This window comes from Chinchilla lanigera, unplaced genomic scaffold, assembly GCF_000276665.1.
Source record: "Chinchilla lanigera isolate Chin_1 unplaced genomic scaffold, ChiLan1.0 scaffold00009, whole genome shotgun sequence".
Taxonomy (NCBI): Eukaryota; Metazoa; Chordata; class Mammalia; order Rodentia; family Chinchillidae; genus Chinchilla; species Chinchilla lanigera.
In genome coordinates, this window is record NW_004955410.1 from 18,857,483 (window position 1) to 18,877,222 (window position 19,740).

General features: G+C 34.8%; 1 protein-coding gene across 1 annotated transcript in view; it reads right to left on the reverse strand.

The window, feature by feature from the left end:
- Positions 1-19,740, reverse strand: part of Agmo (alkylglycerol monooxygenase) — a 168,634-nt gene that overhangs the window by 144,292 nt on the left and 4,602 nt on the right. The window contains 2 exon segments of the mRNA XM_005415288.1: positions 12,077-12,113; positions 12,116-12,253. Coding sequence (XP_005415345.1) covers positions 12,077-12,113; positions 12,116-12,253 — 175 coding nt within the window.

The window sequence follows — 19,740 nt, forward strand, 5'->3', positions numbered from 1 at the left end:
TATATATATATATATATATATATAGAGAGAGAGAGAGAGAGAGAGAGAGAGAGAGAGTAAGAGAGAGAGAGAGAGAGTCACAAAAAGACATTGCATATTTAAGATTTATATAATGTGTTGTTCTAAGGAGTTCCTGTACTGCCATGGTAACATATTTCTTTACATTTGACCTGTCTTTGTCTCTAGTCTCATAAAATATTCATCAATCTCTTTTCTTCGTGTTAGTAACTGTGTCTATCCCTTTAATTATCCTAGTTTTCTATATGAGATTTATATGGTAAAAAATTAAAATAACGTTAGGTGGTTAACTTAATGTGATTTTATAGCCATTAATTAATTGCATTTTATATGATTGTCTATACTGTGCTATTCTTTTAAAATTTCAAAATTTACTTTACAGACCTTTGCTATAAATATGATTTATATTCATTGTCTTCATTCAAATGTCCTCTTCTCAACCTCATTTTCAACTTTGTTTGTTTTCTACTTCCTCCTCATTTGCTTTTGTGCTTTATGTGTGGCTCACTGCGACCTTTCACTGACAGTCAGTTCCTAAGCAGTATTATCACCATGATGGAGCCCATCAAGTTCTGTATGAGGACTTATTTTCCCCACTATCTCCCTATATTTCCAAAGAAAAGAACTGTTCACTACTAATGAAACCTAACACTGATGAAATGAGACTACCACCTGCACATCTGGTATATTTTTCTGGGCTCCCCTGCACTGTTGGTTTAACTCCTAGTATAAGCACTTCACATAGAGGATGTATCTTCTTCAATAGTTTAAGTAGCTCTGAAGCACACAGCTGGCATTTAACATTACTTTTAAAAGATGATGGAGCATAATCGATATATTGTGATAACATATAGCTGCTGGATTTATCAAGATTTTTGAATTTGGAGAGGAAAAAGCTATATACACATTGCACAAATGCCTATGATGTGGAATTACATTTTGGAAGGCATTCTGAGAAATGTGAGTCTTTAAGTAAAAGGCCAAAATCAAATTACCTACTATTGGAAGAAAAGAAAGAAGAAATCTGTTTTAGTAATGTTTTCCAAATCCTTTTCTTGCTTCTGGAAAAGAAATTTTATCTCTAAGCTGGAAAAACTTTTTTGTAACAAGATAATATGTAATTAAGCAGAAAAGGCAACAAAAGTAACTTTAAAATGCAGGTAAAGTGTACTAATTTGAATGAATTTTGTTCCAAAATGTTCCAATATTTTCCTAATAGCCAGATAAACACACTAAATTTGGAAAAGGGAAGAGACATGCACAGAGTTGATCTGTCCCCCAAATTCAAATTGCACAATGTGTCACTTCAAGAAAACAAATCACAAATGAAAAGTACATTGTAACTGTTTTTATTGTAGCTCACAAATATTCATCTAGGAAAAGACTGTGATTATTATTTCATGTAAGTGCAAGACTAAAGCAGTGTGTCAGAGAAGTCTCTGTTGTCTATACATCCTGTAGTAAGAGGTGAAATTTTCATTTTCTTATATGTGTATCTTATTAAAGATAAAAGTGACTTCATTAAGTTTCATAAATAAAAATCTGAATGATTTGGCTTCTGTAACCTGAGTTCTCTCTACTTTTATTTCATACTGTATAATACATAAACATATACTCAATAATAAAATTATATAGTACATTTCTACAAGATTCTTTCTGAAATACAGTTATGATTTCCAGATGACAATGAGAATAGCTACATTTGTATGAACACAAGTACACAACTATGCATTTCAGTAAGGCAGCTTTTTTTAACTGCTGGTATATCATCTGTCATTTAAAAGACACAATAATTTTTATATCATTTTAATTTATTAAATAAATACATTATATAAACAAATGCCAGACCATAATTGGTACTTATTTTTCACTTGAAACTGTAGCTTATTTTCTCTATTTTAACTTGTTTAAACAAGGTTTAAACCCCATATAAATGTGACCCATGACCCATGAAGATTATGTTATGGCTATTTACCTCTCTCTAGTAAGGAAACACAAAAGAGGAAAATGTTGGTTGAAATTAAATATTAGAAAACATTGGCGTCATGGGTGAAATCCAGGAAGGTGGGCTGCAAGGACTCATTTTCTTCCCCTGTAGGTAAAGCTGCCACCCCCAGTGGATGGGTTTAAGCATACCTTTTCTTTTCTACATCTTGCTCCTTGTGCTTTTATGTGCAGTTATCTTTTACAGAAATGATTTTGAATAAGTAAAATAAGTATCCCTATTTTTTTAACCTTGACTGGTCCATTCTTATGGCACTCTCTGTAATTGTTCAAAAGGAAAGGGTAATAAGGGTGAAAGGGAAAAGAAAAAAAATGAGCAAAAAAAGGGATAATATGGAAACAAATGTTTATAAATAAGGAAGGGAAGAGGAATTGAAGAGGGGAGGGGAATGGGAAAAAAAAGAAGCACTAAAATACCAGTGTACAGGTACAAATTCCCTGTGGTCAGTGTGATCATTATGCATATTTAAGTTGTACCAATAAACTTAATTAAAAAATAAAAGAATGTAGTCTGTATCTAAAAATGTATCGACTTAGGACAGTTGTCTTATATACTTTATATGTTCTTTGGACTAATAGTCTGCTTTTCAATATGTATACATGATAATTAACTTTGTAAAGTTTTATAGGATGAGAAAACGAATCGTATGCTGGAAAAATGAAAGGGGATAGAGGGAAACCGGAAAAGAAGGCTGTTCAAATGTGTTATGCACACGTTTCAATCCCCTGGGGTGAATGTAATCATTATATACTGCAAACATGTACTAATAAAAGTCAAGAGGAAAAGAATCAGAATTCCAAGAAATGCATTAGAAAACACGATTGCTAGGAGAGACATGTTTGATTTTGAACAAAGAATTTAGAAAACTACCAAACTCAAATGAGTAATGCCTGTCAAGTGAATTACTGAGACTTTTGTATTCAATGTATAGTGCGGAGAACATCTCATAAATTCACAACGTGTTTAAAAAACAGGAAGGAAATATCACCACAGGAAGAAAACATAACTTTGATAGCCACAGCAAAATGAGAATATTATTACTACTCCATTTCACAAACTTGGAGAGGGAAGTTGAGAAAGATTAAATAGATTGAAAGCTAAGCGTCGCCAACTCTCGTTGTGTACCTTTCCCCCACTAAATATTTCCTGTTCGTGGGCTCAGGGAAACAATGCTATGATCAAGGACAATACTGCGTGCCCAGTCAGCTAGGTTTTTCTTATAAGGTGAAATGTATCTCTAAAGAATTCATACATTCAGCTTTAACCTCAATACCTCAGCATGTGACTGTATTTGGGAACAGGGTCTCTAAAGGAGCAAGTCACAGCAATCATTAAGGCAGGTCCTAGTCAACAAGATCAGTGTCCTATAAAAAGAGGACAGTAAAACAGAGACTGTATGAGGACACAGAATGACAGGAGGCATTTGTAATCCAAGAAGAGAGGCCTCTGAATAAAGTAACCCTGTGTACAACTTGAACTCAAACTTCTGGCCTCCAGAATTATAAAACCATAAATATCTGTATTTTCTTAGCAAGTGAAACAGCAAATGTCCCAACCTAAGTCCGAATTTCCAAATTGGAGGAGAGGAGAAAATTGGTGTTTTCTCAGGTTGGAATAAAGCCAAGCGGTTAAAATAGGAATGGGCAACTCCACTGAGTCATGGAAGACTCTCGTCTTCCATTACATTTAATCTTGTCTGACTCTAAACACTTTCTTTGGCCAGAACTTCAGGGTAATGGATAAAAGACTCCTCTTTCTTTCTCAGTCCGTGTCTTTGGGTTCCATTAAAGTTGGACAGAAGACAAGTACTAAAATCTATCATTGTGTTGGCATATCACTTAAGTATTTGATCCCTCTTTTTTTCTGTAAACAACTGATTAAAAAACTGATCAATGAATTCCATTCATAATCCCATCCTCGGCCTACTCAGTAACCAATAACCTCCTTCTGAATAACTCACTTATTCATAACCTATTTTTGGAACATTTGTAAATTTCCTCTTCTTTTTATAAACCATATAACAAACATTAACAAATGCTTCTGGTATTTGATTCCAATATATCTAAGATCTGACCAAGTCCTACAACCATAATGAAAGATAGATTCCTGTAAGTTTGGGTATGCACAGGTAAAAATATCCCAAAGTTTGATCAATGCAATTATAGTTTTAAGAAAATAAATTTACAGATGTTCAACTTCCTTATGTATGTTCTCCTAATACTACCTGGAAAAACTGCAGATACAGTATTATTTCTTCACTTTCCAGAAGAAATATGTGCCGTTATGTCCTCATATGGTGCATTATTCTGAAGTATAGAAACCTCCAAGATACCAAGTAAAGATCTATAAATAATGATAGGTTTGGAAGATTTCTTTACAATACTAATTAGGTCATGGAATCATTTTATTGTATTGGAAATGTGTTTTGGGTGTAACAAAACACTCTCTTACTTGGCTGGAGGCATAGCAGTCTCCTTGCATTTGCTCTGATGAGTCAGCTATGATTCTGCCTTTCACTTGGTGTTCCTCTGCCTTAGTCTCCCTTTCCCCAGAATCATCAGGCTTACTCCTGAAAACTTTCACTCCTTACTCAAATGCACCTCATCAGAGAAGCATTCTGGGTAATTTTATAAAGCATCCATGCCACTCTGACACTCTTCACCTATGTTAGTAATCTTACTCCACAGACCATCTCAAAACTACAGTAGGAAGTTTCATTAGATTGCTTTTGTTTTTGAGAATTCCACATAGCTATACAAGTGAAGGTCTATTGTAAGTCTTTAGTGAATGTTTGTTACCTGAAAAACGTCACACTTTGAAACGTCTTCCAATGCCTTCACACTACACCCTGAATAAATCAACTGATAGGGGTAGAAGGTCTGGGACTCACTAGCTTTATTGCTGCCTTTTGATACCATCTTTGTCATCGTCCTGAATTCCTTCTCCCAGTTCCCACTGTGTCATCCACATGCAGCCTTTCAGTTTTTCCCAAGTTTTCTATGCATGTTCCTTTATTACACATTTTGCTTCCACAGGCCTCTTTGTCTAGAACGCTGTTTATTCATAACTGATTAAGCTGCCTTCTGCACCTCATCCCAGTTCCACCTAGGATGACTCCTCTTCATCAGAGCCCTGCAGGGGCCTCACTGTATTGTTGGGCCCATCAGTCACTGTCCCAGAGCCCACCTGCTACCTGACATTCCATTACACCACGCACACACCTGGCCTCCTGGAGCCCCCCTTCCCTTAGGATGTAATCTCCATAAAGGTAGCATCTTTGTTTGCTCAGTGCTGTACTCCTAACAATTAGATAACCTCCTGCTACACAGTGGTGCTCATTAATGTTTTATGAATGACTAAATGCCTAATTTAGAGGATTGTCCTAGGATCTAAATAATATAAAGGGTTGTGTTATCAACAATGTCCCTAATCTATTATCTGGTGATACAATGAAGATTCATTCAATAGTAACAGTGATATTTAAGCAGTATTAACTATGCACTAGTCACTTACCAAAGTGTTGTTCTTTTAAGTTTCATTAAAATCTATCAAGTATATGCTGTTATCATTATTCCCATTTCATAAGACATACATATGTCAGTTAAAGTCATTCATTTTAACCCACCTCAATTCTCACTTAAAAAGTGGTAGTAGTAGATGTTGAATTCAAGTCATTTAACATTCTATGCTTTCTGCCATTATGCATGTTGCTCTTCTGATGATTTTCAATTGTACTTGACTTTGTTTGTGATACTAATTAATACTATTACTAACATCATTTCAGGAATATGAATTTTAAACAGAATACTATTTGGTTTTTATATACACCACTTCAGAATATTCACAAATTTGGAAATTTAAGAATTAGTGACAATGAGGACAGTTTCATTAAGCTAAGAATTTCTACACAGCCATCTTCATATTGTCCTTCTCATTTTATAAGTAAATTTTGGCATGTGAGACACACAGAAAACAATCAGTGATGAGGCTGGGGATACAGCTCAGCAGCACAGTGCCTGCCTGGCAATCACAAGGTCCTGAATTTGATTCCCGGTAACAAAAAGAAAAGAAAAAGAAAGAAAGAAAGCAGTCAGTGGTGATACCTAGCTATCCTGTATGCCTAGCATGGAATTGGTTTAAGAGAGATGGTTTTTAAATATCTTTCAAAAAAAAATCCATGAGTGAAGCAATGCAAGAAGTTTCTAACAATAGGAAGTAACCTCCAAGTTAGGTAGGAATTTTCACTTGGCGTGGTCTTTCGATAGCACAGAGGGTGGTCTCTTTCATTACACTGTGTTAATGCAGTGAGATTACATTCAGTCACACAGTTATTAAATGAAGCTGTCTAGTGAATGAAAGAGGGTAGAATTCCATTTGGTTTGGGTTCTCAGTCTGAAGTGTCTGTGCTCAAATATTTCACGTGCTAACATCACAGACCAAGTAGGAAACACTTTTCCCAGTTGTCCTTCGACCTAAATTACTTGGCACTAAAATCTGTTTTTCCCAGAGGCTGTTTAATGAGATATTGTTCCAAGATTATCCTAAAAGCCAAGTCAAACTTTCCCCCTCCACTGTGTCCATAAGGATCCACTCAACCTTCACCTTCTCCTCCTTCCTGCTTGCCCTGAGTCAATGCCTTCAGTCACTCACTCATGTTGACTTGGTCCTTGCACTTTATTTTTCATTCAAATCTCTTCACAAAAAGTAGGTAGTGAATCAAGTCAATGAAATCTATCTCAGAGAGACTAATTGCAAAGCTTTATGTGTTGCAAATGGTTTTGCAAAGATGCACACCTGGATTTGTTGAGTCAAATTTCAGTGATCTTTCTGCTAGGCAGGAGCACGTACACTATGTCCTATGATTAAAGGAAAACCAAGATATATTCTGTTTTCCCAAGCTGAATCACAACTCAGACAGTACTCATAATCTTTACTTCTGCCTTCCAGTTTCATTTTGACTACTCTTTCACAGGTTTCCTGTGGGAAAAAAAAATATTCCTGGAAAATATTATGATAGCAAACCTGAAATTTTACCAACTGTTCCAGGAAATATTTCTCTGTTTAAGTATCAATGTTCAAAAATAGGCTGATGGATATTCCTGACACATATTGCTTATTATCAAATATATGGTTAACTTTGGTTAATGATACAATGCACCTATACTTGCCATTACTTGATGATAGCCATAATCTTTCTTTCAAATGCATTTTTATATATTATGTATGTATGGCATCTCAGAGAAAGAAAAGAAATTTAAGCTGTGATTTCTAAGGGTGACTCCAGCTGCCAATGGTAAGAATAAATTGTTTCAAAGAGAAAGACTTCCACAAATAGGGCTGCAAAAGGGGAAGCAAAAAGGATATTTCAGTGCATACATATTTTAAGTGATCTTATAGGTGAACACTTAAGATTATGTATGGAATGGGCAACTGAAATGAACTCAGAATAAATGTGTTAATGGTAGGGTCTTGTGTTTTAGTAGGATGTAATGCTGTCAGGGATTCTGAAGATACCTTCTCTGATGACTATGAGGTCAGCAATCAAGACAGTAGGCCAAGGAAAAGGACACTAACTTGGGTAAACAGGGGACTTCACTGTCAAGGATACAGTCACAACACAACCATCACGAAACTTCTACTGAAGTATGAGACACAAGGATCTATCATCACAAAACAACTTAGATATGTGTCTTTAAAAAAAAGAAACAAAAGCATACATGAAACACAAACATATTCTTCACTTTTAACCACAATCTGGGCACCATCACAAGCTAAAATAATTTCTAATCAATATCTGTGTTTCTTTTCTTTCTTTAAACCATGGTGGAAATAAGGATGATCTAAATTTAGCTCTGTAAATTAAAAAGGAAAGTGCAATGTAAAATCAAAGAAGTCATATACACAGGTTCATTTAAACATGCAACAATAAAGTTGTAGAAGTAAATGCTGTGACTATTTACACAAAAATATCTATCACTTCTTTTTTTTTTTTTTTTTTTTTTTTTTTCTATCACTTCTTTTATTAGATCCAGAGATAAATGGAAAATGAAGTCAGCAATTTACTTGTCAGGTAAAACCAGTGGAGACAATATGATAGGTTGCATAATATTGATATTTTACAGATGAAAACCCTTATTTTGAAATTTATAATGGGTTATATCTGTGTTCATAGGTGAGGTTTGGGGAGGTGGAAGGATCATAGGTGTGTGATACTGGATTAAAGGTGTGATGACTGAATTAGTCCACTGATTGCCTTAGCATAGTTCCTGGTGTGGCTGGATGGATTTACTGAAGACAGAAGTTTACCTTGAGTGTGAGTGACACAGATCCAGGTTAGACTAAATGGAATAAATAGGAAAGGAAGCTCGCTGCTGCTTTCTGCCTTCTGTCTGCCATACCATGAACTATTTTTCCTCTGCCATGCCCCCTGAGTTGGAGCCAGCTCAGTACAGACTGAAACATCTCCAAACTGTGAGCTAAAATGAACCTTTTCTCCTCTAACTTGTGCCTATGGAGTATTTTGTTCCACCAACGAGAAGGTAACTAAGGCAGGAATGAACTGAATCGCTTTATTGCCTGAATGTGTCATCAGTGCCTCAGAATAAAAGAATCAAGAGGGTGGAGGCTGCAAATAGTCCCTCAGTATGCTCCCCTAGATGGAATCCTCCTGCCAGAAATTGTCACCTGTGCCTGTGTCGTGACGTAAATGTACCAGATCCTTTACCTACGAGTGTGCTGAGTGCCAGACAAGAGACTGTACTTTGGAAAATGGAAGCAAAGTACCTCTCTCATGTTCCGGCTTCACAGTTTCTCTCCAAACCTTAAACTGGCAAAGCCTAACATGGAGTCAGCTGGCATAGGAGAAATGTAACACTTGCAAGGACAGTGAAGATAGATTTGGAGAAGAGAGGTGATAAACTCATAACTGGTATGCTTATAATCCACCCGTCCTCTGCCATGTAAAATCACCAGACACAAATTGTACAAAGTCACCTCTTTAAGCTTACACTCACAATCATGACTTCGCCATTCTTAATTCTAAATTTGGTTGTGTATTTATCAGTCTGATTTTAATCACACATAATTCACATTGCAGGTATTATTTATCTTTGTTTTTCTTCCCCCATTAGTGGGGATACACCTCATGGGCTGTACACTCAGCGGCTTCAGCAACTCCCATGCAAGCCTGTCTTTGAGACAGAATCTCCCTAGATTGCTGAACTATCCAGGCTGTGATCCAACATGTTATCTTCTTGCCTCAACCTCCTAGAGTGCTGGGATTACAGGCGTGCAACACCAATTCCAATTTATTAATCTAACATTTGATTAAAAGGCATATGCACAAGGTACATAAATTTTACAGTACAACTAGCTCAACAAATTTTTCCAAATATATACACTATGTAACTACCGTCCAAGGCAAGATATAATCAAATCCTAGAAGCCTCATTCTTTTGTCTCCCCAGAAGTAATTATTCATCTTCTAATTGTTCTCACAAAAAGTCTTTACTTGTTTGCATTCATGTTTATTAAACACTTAGTAAAAGTAATACAAAGAAAAGTAATGCATAATTATATAAAAGAGAACACAAGAAGCTACTTTTAAGACTTAATTTTATCATATTATGTTTATCTGAAGTCATCAAGGTAAATTATAGCAACTATTGTGTTTTTTATGTAAGATGTCAAAAGTTGGCAATTTTTCATTACAGAAGAAAAGTAATAAAATATAAAGAACACATTATTTAAAATATCTCTCTGCTTATTCACACACAAATAGAGATCAAATTCAATTTTGGGGGAATAAATTATTTCCAAACAATAACAAACTGTCACCTAGCTGTAAGAAGACACTGCCTGTCTGCCAGGAAAAACAGATGACAATATAAACAACAAAAAACTAGCAATGATTTAGGTAACTGAAACATAGCGTCAATAAAAGAATGTCACGTACTGAATATATTATTTCTTTAAAATTTATAACCTTTAACATGTTTTCAAATGTGGAATACATTTTTATCATAGCATTTTATTGAGAGCAGTGAAAGAAAAGTCATACTTTTAATTGTTTTCTTTTCTTCCCATATTTTAGGTAATATTTAGATTTGAGAACTATTGACACTTTTTTGCAGTTAAATAAATTTGACCGATTATTGAGTTTGGGTTCAGTAATCCCAGAAGCTCATGAAATTTGATATAAGATTTTTCTATACTTGTGTATTTCTAGATTCAAAAAAATTTTTCAATATTTTTCATTATTATTTGTATACAAAAATATAAAATCAAACTGTCCTACTGAAAGTTGACACATTTAACTACACAACTTAGTTTTGCTAACTGGTTTTCCATTATAAGTCATAAGTCTTTGAACTTATGATTAGGCTCCATAGCCTGAAGGTTGTGAATGTTTTTCCAGAAGGTTTTCAATTTTTTTAAATGCCTGCCTCCTGCACTGGATTCATTTCAAAATTTTCTAATGGGAAGCATATTTGAAATAGCCTTGATTCTATACTTTTAATGTTATTTTATTTTATTGTTCTTTCCTAAAATCACTAACAACCAACATATTTTTTAGAAGTTTTATATTTGAGAATATTTTATCGCTCTTTTTTTCCTGTTATAACGGGCATTCAAAGATTAAGTAAATTCACAGGTTCCCCAAACAAACACATCCTTGCACAGCATTTACTATAAAAGTTCCCTAAAATTAAATAATACAATGTAAAATCGTTCTCTAGCACCCATTTGTTGCACAGAATATCAAAATATGCTTATCTTATGGAGAAAACTACTGCTTTGCAATAAAATACAAATAGTTTACTACCTAGACTATTATTCTTAATTGTGTTTGATTTGGGAGTATTGTCTTACATTTATGTACACAGAAATGATGTCAGAAGCCAACCTACTCTTTTCAAAGACAAATGTTATCCCATGAAAATAAATGTTTTCAGCTTATGTATTTATTTTAAAATTGTTTCAGTAAATTAGCACTACTTTCAGTTTCACGAAGTACATGTTTGAAGTGCGTAACAAAGCAATGTTTTATTTAAGGTTTAGCAGCCTTACTCAGAACACAGGGCTGGGCTCCGCCCGTTTCCCTCATCTCGTCTTGGGAAGGATGTTTAGTCACAGGGACTCCTACACACGTAACTCGGTTATTCACCCTACCTCAGGTCTCTTCTTTCCATCTCCCGTCTATGCTGTATTATTATTCCAGGATTCTTCCTCTTCCTTCCTTCCTCCCCACCCACTCAACCCAACCTCCCACTGAAATCCTGAACGCTGCTCTCCAAGACTTTTTCACAATTAGTCCTCTCCTGCACTTCCTTTCAGAACTGCTTTGGCATGCCTTATTCCTCCTCAGAGACTACTTGCTCACCTTAGCACCACAATTATTCTTAACCCCCACTTATCCCTTCTAAGTTCAGACTCGGGCCGGTTTCCATTTCTCACTTTTCCATTTCCCTCAACATAACAAAACATTTCTTTGGAAGGTGCAGCTATGAATCTCAAACACCAAATTCACCGAACCAGTGCAGGGAGAGGGTTTACCATTGTAAGGAATTCTGCAGAACTCCAGCGGCACTGAAGCTTCTTGCGGTCAGAACCTAGCTGATTGAATTTTCATTTGCAGTATGGAAGAACTGCCAGAGGTTGAATCAAGCTTACTATGACAGCACACGTTACCTAGAAGTCCATGCTGTTACAGAACTCTTCTAAATGAGCTCTAATAACTGCGATGTTGTCTGAAATCTCTACAAGGCGTGTCATAATAACAGCAGCAGATATTACCTCGTAAAGCTTAAGAATTCGAGAAAAATATACTGCGAAAATTTCCTATTTATTTTTTAAAATGACCTCAGGTTATCTCCACTTAAATTTCAAAGGAAATGTTCATTACTAGCCAAATACTTGAAATAAAATACTACACAAAATGTACTATTTTATTCATTGAATTATTCATTAAATAAATATTCACTGAACACTTACTATGTACCAAACAACTTTCAGCATAAATTTAAAAAATCTTATTTCAAACCTACCAGGAGCTATGTAGATGGAACCAGTAGTAGCAGCATTTAACTCCCTTAAGAAGTTTAAATACCAAGTTCATGGCAAATCCCAAGGCAAACTGAAGAGACTGTAGTTCTTCCAGTTATAAACATAGCTGGTCACTTCTCCTGAAAAACAGACTGGAAAATAAAATTCACAAGCAATTTGGATACTCTATTTTACATATAACATCATTGTAAAACATTTTTGATAACACTTAAAATTAGTATGTTCATGTGTAAAAATGAGACTCCTTCACCATTCCACTTTGTTTCTTCCTGCTCTAGGGTTCCCTTTAAAGCTTAGTATATGTAGTATAAAGGTGATTCTCATGATATTTCCTTTCGTTTTATACGCACTGAGGAGCCCAATTGTTTTCAGTGTTTCCTAGAATTTAGAAGAACAGCTTTTTTTATGTCTCTTCAAATACTTTTCATGAAACACATGCAAAATGAATATAAGAAAATTACAATTGTTTTTGTGTGATTGTCATTTCTAAAGTTTAATGAAGAGCATAAAAAAAGACACTTTCTAAAGGAAGTACAAAAAGCAGAAAAATATATATAATGTTATTTTAAGGTGAATGTAAGTTGCCTTCTGCCTTCAAATACTTTAATCCCACAAAATTTACCTTCACCTTAAAATTGAGTCTTTTTAATTCTATCCTCCCTTTTCTCTCCCATCATTCTTTGTTCTTCTCTCTTTCACATATGTAGAGTGTCTTTTAGATATTTTACTTAAAATTATGTATTGAATTCCCACACCATTTCAATATTTCTTATGAACTAGAATTCAAAAATATTATGAAAACAATTTTCTCCTTGAAATAAGGTATATACATCTCATTAAAGCTGTTTTTAAAGCCTAGTGTTATGGCTTATATATCAATGACTCCCTAAAGCCTCATGTGTTCATAGGTGGGGTTTTTGGATGGTGCCTAGATCATGAGGATATGATACTGGATTATGGGTATGATTAATGGATTAATCCACCAACTGGTTTAGCACAGTTCTGGATATAGATAATGGGAAGGCCCACATGGGTCTGGGTGTCACCAACCAATGAGCTTATAGCCTGAATAGAATAAGAAGGGAAAGGAAAGCTCACTGCTCAGTTTCCTCCCTGCCATACCATGGACTATTTCTCCTCTGTGATACCCTTCTGCCATTCTCCCTTGCCTTGCAACCACCCATTTATGGAATGAAAATTCTACAAATTGTGAGCAGAAAGAAAACTTTCTTCCCTTAACTTGTGTATGTTGTTCATTTTTTCCAATCAAGGAAAAGGTAACTAAGACACTAGATTCGAGAATATGTTGTAAACTTTTCTATCAAGATTTTCAAAGTGTTTACTTTGATAACTTTCAAAAACATATAGTATACTTAATTTTATATAATACTTGTACTTAATATTTTCTATGATGAAACACAAAATAAGATTCAAAATAGCCATTTGTTTTATCCTTCTTATAAATTTGGGTTAGTTTATTTTTCCTTCTATATTTATTATTGAAACATAAAATAAGTGGTCATTCTACTTACAGTAATTAAGATTTAGTTATAATCACCACTGAATTTGGTATTCAAATTTCTGACAAAAATTCTTATATATTGCAATTTTAAATAAAACTTCAACTGGTAGCTCAGGCTACCATATTATTGAAATTAACCATTTTAAAGTATTTCCTTTTATGAAGTCAGTTTCTATGAATTAGCATGCTACTGCGTACTTTGATTAATTTATCAAAGTATCCTTGTATTCAATTATGATTTGACTTTAATTAAGAGTTAAAAACTTTTAAATGACCTTGAATGCTTTATTACTGTTTCAAATAAAAAATTAAATATTATGCTATTTCAGGATAGCATCAAAATATATAATTTAAAAACTGCCAACTGCTATCAGTTTCTAGCAGGGCTGTACATCACATCTCTTAAAACTCACTTTGCAATGAATCAGACTTGCCCTTGAATGAAAGTCCTTAACCCAAAATATTCCTGCCACAGTTCCAACCTAAGTCTTACTGTGAGTTGACCAGAGGCTCTGTGAAAGTAGGCTGGAGCTTGCTTTTCAGTCTTCTGTGGGCCTTTTCCTGATCCAGTCCCCCAGAGCGCAGACCTCTGCAGGTGTGTCATAGGAGACCTGATCAGGTGGCTAGCAGTCTGCTGAGACCAGCAGTCTGTGATACCCAGAAATGTATGCGACGTCTCCCTTGGGAAGGGACAGGCCATGAGCTAAGGCCCCCACAGTGCTTGGGAGCCCTGAGAAACCAAAGCACTGGAAGTACAAAACCTGCTCTTCAAGTTTTCATCAAAGGTATTTGTCAAAGTAACAACTCAGTGAAAATTTTATCTTAAAGAATGTTAGTTTGGCTCTTAATTTACATGTTTGTACTAGGGCATCTCAAGAGTGTTAATGTTCCACTAGGAACATTTGGACAAGATTACTCTGTTTTAGGAGACCATCCTGTGCAAACTAGGAAATCTTCAAATTATTCTCTACTGTTTATTAGTTGATTATTTCCCATATAAAATTCATGTTTTAAAAACTTTAATGAATAATATCACTAGTGATATAAGTGAAAAATGGTAAATAATATCAATTTTATATCATGAAATGTAGTAATTTCTCTAAAAACAGAGAATGCAACCTTGAAATAATTGTCCTTTTGGCCAGATTCTTCTTTGTTCTGAGGGACTGTATAGTACATGATAGAATGCATAGCAACAACCCTATTCTCTGTCTGCTAGACCCTGTAGTACTGCTTCCATGCCATCTGTGACACAGACATGTCCCAGGACACTACCAACTGCTTCAAAACGAGCAAAATGGTACCCAGCTGGTAACCACTGCCTAAAATCAACTGGTCCAAAATATAATGTTAAAATGTGTAAGATTAAACAAGAAGTTTAATCTACAGATGCTTAAATAAATTTTATCCCATGAGGGCAAAGCAAATCCATCCATGGATTGGGTTATTCATTCAACAAATTCCTGTTGGGTGTCTGCTAAGTTTCAGGCACAGCACGAAGGCACAATTTTGAGCAAAGCAAACATTGTCACCTAGTTCACAATGGTTCCATCACTACAATATTTTTTTTAAAATCTTCTGTCTTCCTTGTAAGTTCCAATGACTATTGAAATAGGCTTTAAGATACCAGGATCTCAATAAAATAAAGAGGGTCTTGAAAAACTTCCATTTCTAAAACAAAGAGGAACCTGCCTGCAATTGAAATACTTTTTATTTCCTGTACAGGTGCCAGATCCTGAGCAGACACCCAATTTATTACTCTGTCAACTGACTTATTAAGGTTGACACCAACTGAGCTGAAATAAGCCTGCCCTACTACAGTCAAACCCTCCTTTTTTTTCACACTTTAGCACAAAGCCAAGTTTTCTTCAAGACAAAGGAAAAGAGGGGAGAAGCTGTGGGAGTTGTATTCCTCACTTTCTATCAGCGAGGTGAAGATGATCCTCTGCCATTACACAGTTGCAAGAAAAACCATGCAGTACCCACAACTAAAAACCATTCACCCATGTAATACAGCTGGGAAATGATTATCAAGCTCTGGAAAGCCCTTGATTGCAGGAAACAGCACCTACATTTTCAAAAATGTTCCCACCAGACCTTGACTCATAAACCTAACTCCTTCTTCATCCTCTTCACAAGTCCCCTACCCTCTTTTTGACCCCCAAAACCTGTATATGACTCTGTGCTCTGGAATTCACACTTCAAGTCCCTCAACCCCTTCTTATGGGCAGAAGAAATTAAAATATCTATATATAGGATATGTGCAGTGAACTTACTTTATCACTTGGAGTTGGAATATTGAGCAACATAATGTCTTCGTATAAATATAGATTCCTTTCATCCATTAACTTTGTTTCTGAGGCCAAAAACATGATCCAAATGTAAAGAGATATTTGACTCTTCTGACCAACAACCTAGGTTTGAACAGACTTTCTTTCCATTGATCTATTTGCTTCGTGACCTTCTCCGAATAGTGTTTTCCTTAGGTCAGAAGGATATTACTGGCAAATGAAAGGTAGCTTATTGCTGTAGTTTGTACGATAATTTTTATTTATTTTCTATAACATTTTCTCTCATCACTAGAAAGCTGTTCTGTCAAAATTCAATTACTACAGTAATCTAGCAAAAGTGTCAAGGTATTAAGCGTAGTACTGACCCTGTATATTTTAAAAATTAAAGTTGTTATATAGTCAAAAATAATTAAAAATAAGTAACAATAATTATTTAAAATGATGAATAGATCATATTAGAGAATAAACATTCTTTGGGGATTGAAAATTGCAAATTCATTTATTTTCCAGTTCTTCTCACCCTGGATGAACTCTTGGCCAAGAGTGGAAATGTGACAGTGAGCATGTCATCCAGCCTCAGGGTTTAATTTAGGATACAAAAGTATTAAGCAGAATGGATCCTAATATTACCTGGCTCCCCAAATCTCTCATGTCGTTAAGAAATTTAATGCACTACTGTTAGTCAAACTGTTCAAATTTTAAAGTAATTTTAAATATAAAAACTATGCACCCAGACTTCCAGATATCTGCCAATTTATACTATTTAAGAATTGTCATAGCTGTGTGTGCTGTCTTAATTGCCCAAATGCTCAAAGCGCTGAGAAAACATTACATAGCTTTATTTCTAGTAATCTTATTTTATGTCAGTCAATAAATCAGTATTTAAAATGAGATCAATTAAAACTATCCTTTAGAACTTCAGGAAGTTCCATACAGTAAATATATTGGAATACATATGCAATTTTTCTGAGGAGATTTATTATGTACTTATTTCAAATCTCTTAAAACTCTCCCAGGAACTTACCCATGCGTAAGCTTTTACCACTATTGCTCCATCTAGTGGAATATTGATTTCTGCTCAGCGGTGAGACACATGATACAATTTATCTGCAAACAGGTAAGATCTGCACTACTACTTCTCACTGTGAAATCTCATTGCATTTATCAGAAAATCACTTAATTTCCTTTTATATCCATTATAAAATCATGCATTTTTAGAAGCACAAAGAGGTAGATTTGGGGAAGAAACAAATTTGTTACATCCTTTACAGGAAAATGTGTTACTCTATTTTATAAGCATAAGAGCAATGAAACTTGCATTCATTAGAAAATATTAGTCTCAGAACATCCTCTTACAATTTTTAGCTAAGATAAAGTCCAATTATTAGTCTTCTAAAGTGTAATTTAAGAGGAAATGAAGCGGTAGTAAATGTAACTGATAGATGAACAGTTTTTAAATATATATTTTCCTTACATGGAGTATTATAAAATTATTTTCTCAGTAAATGAATCATTTAATGTTAATAATAATATTGAATAGTATTGAATGATAGTATTGAATAGGGCCAGGTGGCACAGACCTGTAATACCAACAGTCCTGGAGGCTAAGACAAGAGGATCACTAGTTGAAGTACAACCTGTGCAAGTTAGCAAATTAGTGAGACCCTGTCTCAAAGTAATAAGTAGAAAACAATCTGGGGAAATGCAGCTCAAAGTGAACACCCCAGGTTCAATCCCCAGAACTGCCGATAACAATCATAATCATAATGTATTATTCTTAGCACTTCACAAATCCACTTTTCTCTTATTTTGAACAATGAATAACTGCCTCTTAAGGTTATCACCCAAAATAATATGCATTCATTTGTCTGAGACTGTTATTGCCAAAGGTAGTATAGTCTCTGATGCTAAAGCTTAGCATAAAAACCCAGTACACAAGTTTTCTTTAGTTTCCAGCCCCATTTTAAGAAATAAAACCTCTTAAAGAAGTTTAATTTCCTCCTTTTTTTTTCAATGAACCAAAATGTTTTGGTGAGGAATGAAAATTCCATCGCAGGCAAGGCCAATAAAAGTGTGCATACGTATGATTGAATTCTGCAGTGCTGACTCCATAGTAAAAATTGGCAGTGACCCATATGTATTAAACGTGGAGTGTCCCCTACTTATTTGAGAATTTACATACTTAAATTATCCCTCCGACCTATTGGAAGTTGATTTATAATCTGCTGTTTCAACAGAATAAATGAACCCATTAAAAACAAACATACTGTAGATATTTATATCAGGAATAAAATTTCTCTAGGGAGGATGCAATTTATGGAGGCAGAAACACTGGAAGGAAGTAACAAATTGAGGTCCCAGTTTTCTAATGAAGGATTGGAAATTGAGTTCTGTTTAAACAAGCAGGAAAAAAAAATGTGATTATTTTTCACTCGTTAACATTTAAGTCAGTAGCAAGATATTTTGCAAGTTTTAGGAGGTTTTTTTCTTTAAGTAGATTTGTTATCTATTTTGTTAAATCAAATTTAGTTTATAGCCATATATGCAAGCAATTTGACAGGAAAGCCAATTATTAGCATGATACATTGTATTTAACCATGATAAATGGAAATAATCTGTTTATAAGTTCAAGACTGTACTCTCACAACACAGACTACCTACTGGGTTCCAAAAGGCCAGAGCAGATGTAGCATTGCCCAGAATCCGGTTCTTAGGACAGATGGACTTTTGCTACAGACCATAACTGGTCTGTCGGACAGTCTTGTAAGTGAAGTATAATCTTTTCCACCATAAATACTTCCCTTACCTACAGATTTCAAAGATATAGCCTGAGTCTTTTTGTAATAAATAAACTTTAATCTTTAAGATACTTCAACATTTGTGTAATCATGAAATTGAGATCCTCAAACAATCATTGCTTTTGCTCAAAGTCTGCATAAAACATTTCCATTACATGAATGGAAAAGTGGAAAAACATGCTCACTTTGATTTCTACTTCTTTGTGCAAAGCCACATGCTTATTTAGAATTATTAGCCAAAGAACAGCTCTTCACAAATGAATTAACAAATGGTATTGTACTTTTGCTTTTGCAATCGCATAGGCTGTGGCAAGTCTCTATTGCTAGTGTAGAAAATGAAATTAGTCCCGCAGAGACAACAAGATCAGTGCGGTGTTAATGTAACCATGAGCTGTTAATGATTTGCGTGGGGATTCTCCGTGATACCGTGGCTTCGACGGAAATGTTCTAAGAGTTGCTGTTCTGCTTGAGGGACAAAAAAAAGAGTTGCTGTCAAGTTCTACTTTAACTTTTTTGTGGAAAGGGAGTAGGTCCTGACAATTAGTTCTCCTTTTTAGTTTGTATCTGCACCTTTTGAAAGCAAATTAAAATTTTTTTTTCTAAATTTCATTTTCAAATCATTTGTTTTGCTAGAATCTTTCAAGTAAAAGGATAAGGAAGAATGAAATCCTCTGTAAGACAAAAAAAACCTATCCACACTTTTTAATTTCAATTTGCTCTTTACTCCTACAAAAAAGTACAAATAAATGCTTTACTGTTCTCATTCGAAATACAGCTATAGAAAAATAATCTTCAATTGCAAGTTCACAACCTTTTACCTTTCTTTTAAAGGATACCAGAATTAACAGTGTGTGTGAGCTTAAGGAGTGTTAGGGGTAGTGGGTGACAGAAAAGAACTTCTTGTTTTTTCCCTGAAGAACTGAGTTGTTTTGTTTGGTTCTTTTCTTTCCTTCTCTGTTTCTTTATATCTTTTATTCTCCCCCCCCACTCCCCCCCACCTCTCTACCTCTCTCTCTCCCACATCCCTACCTCTCTCTCTCT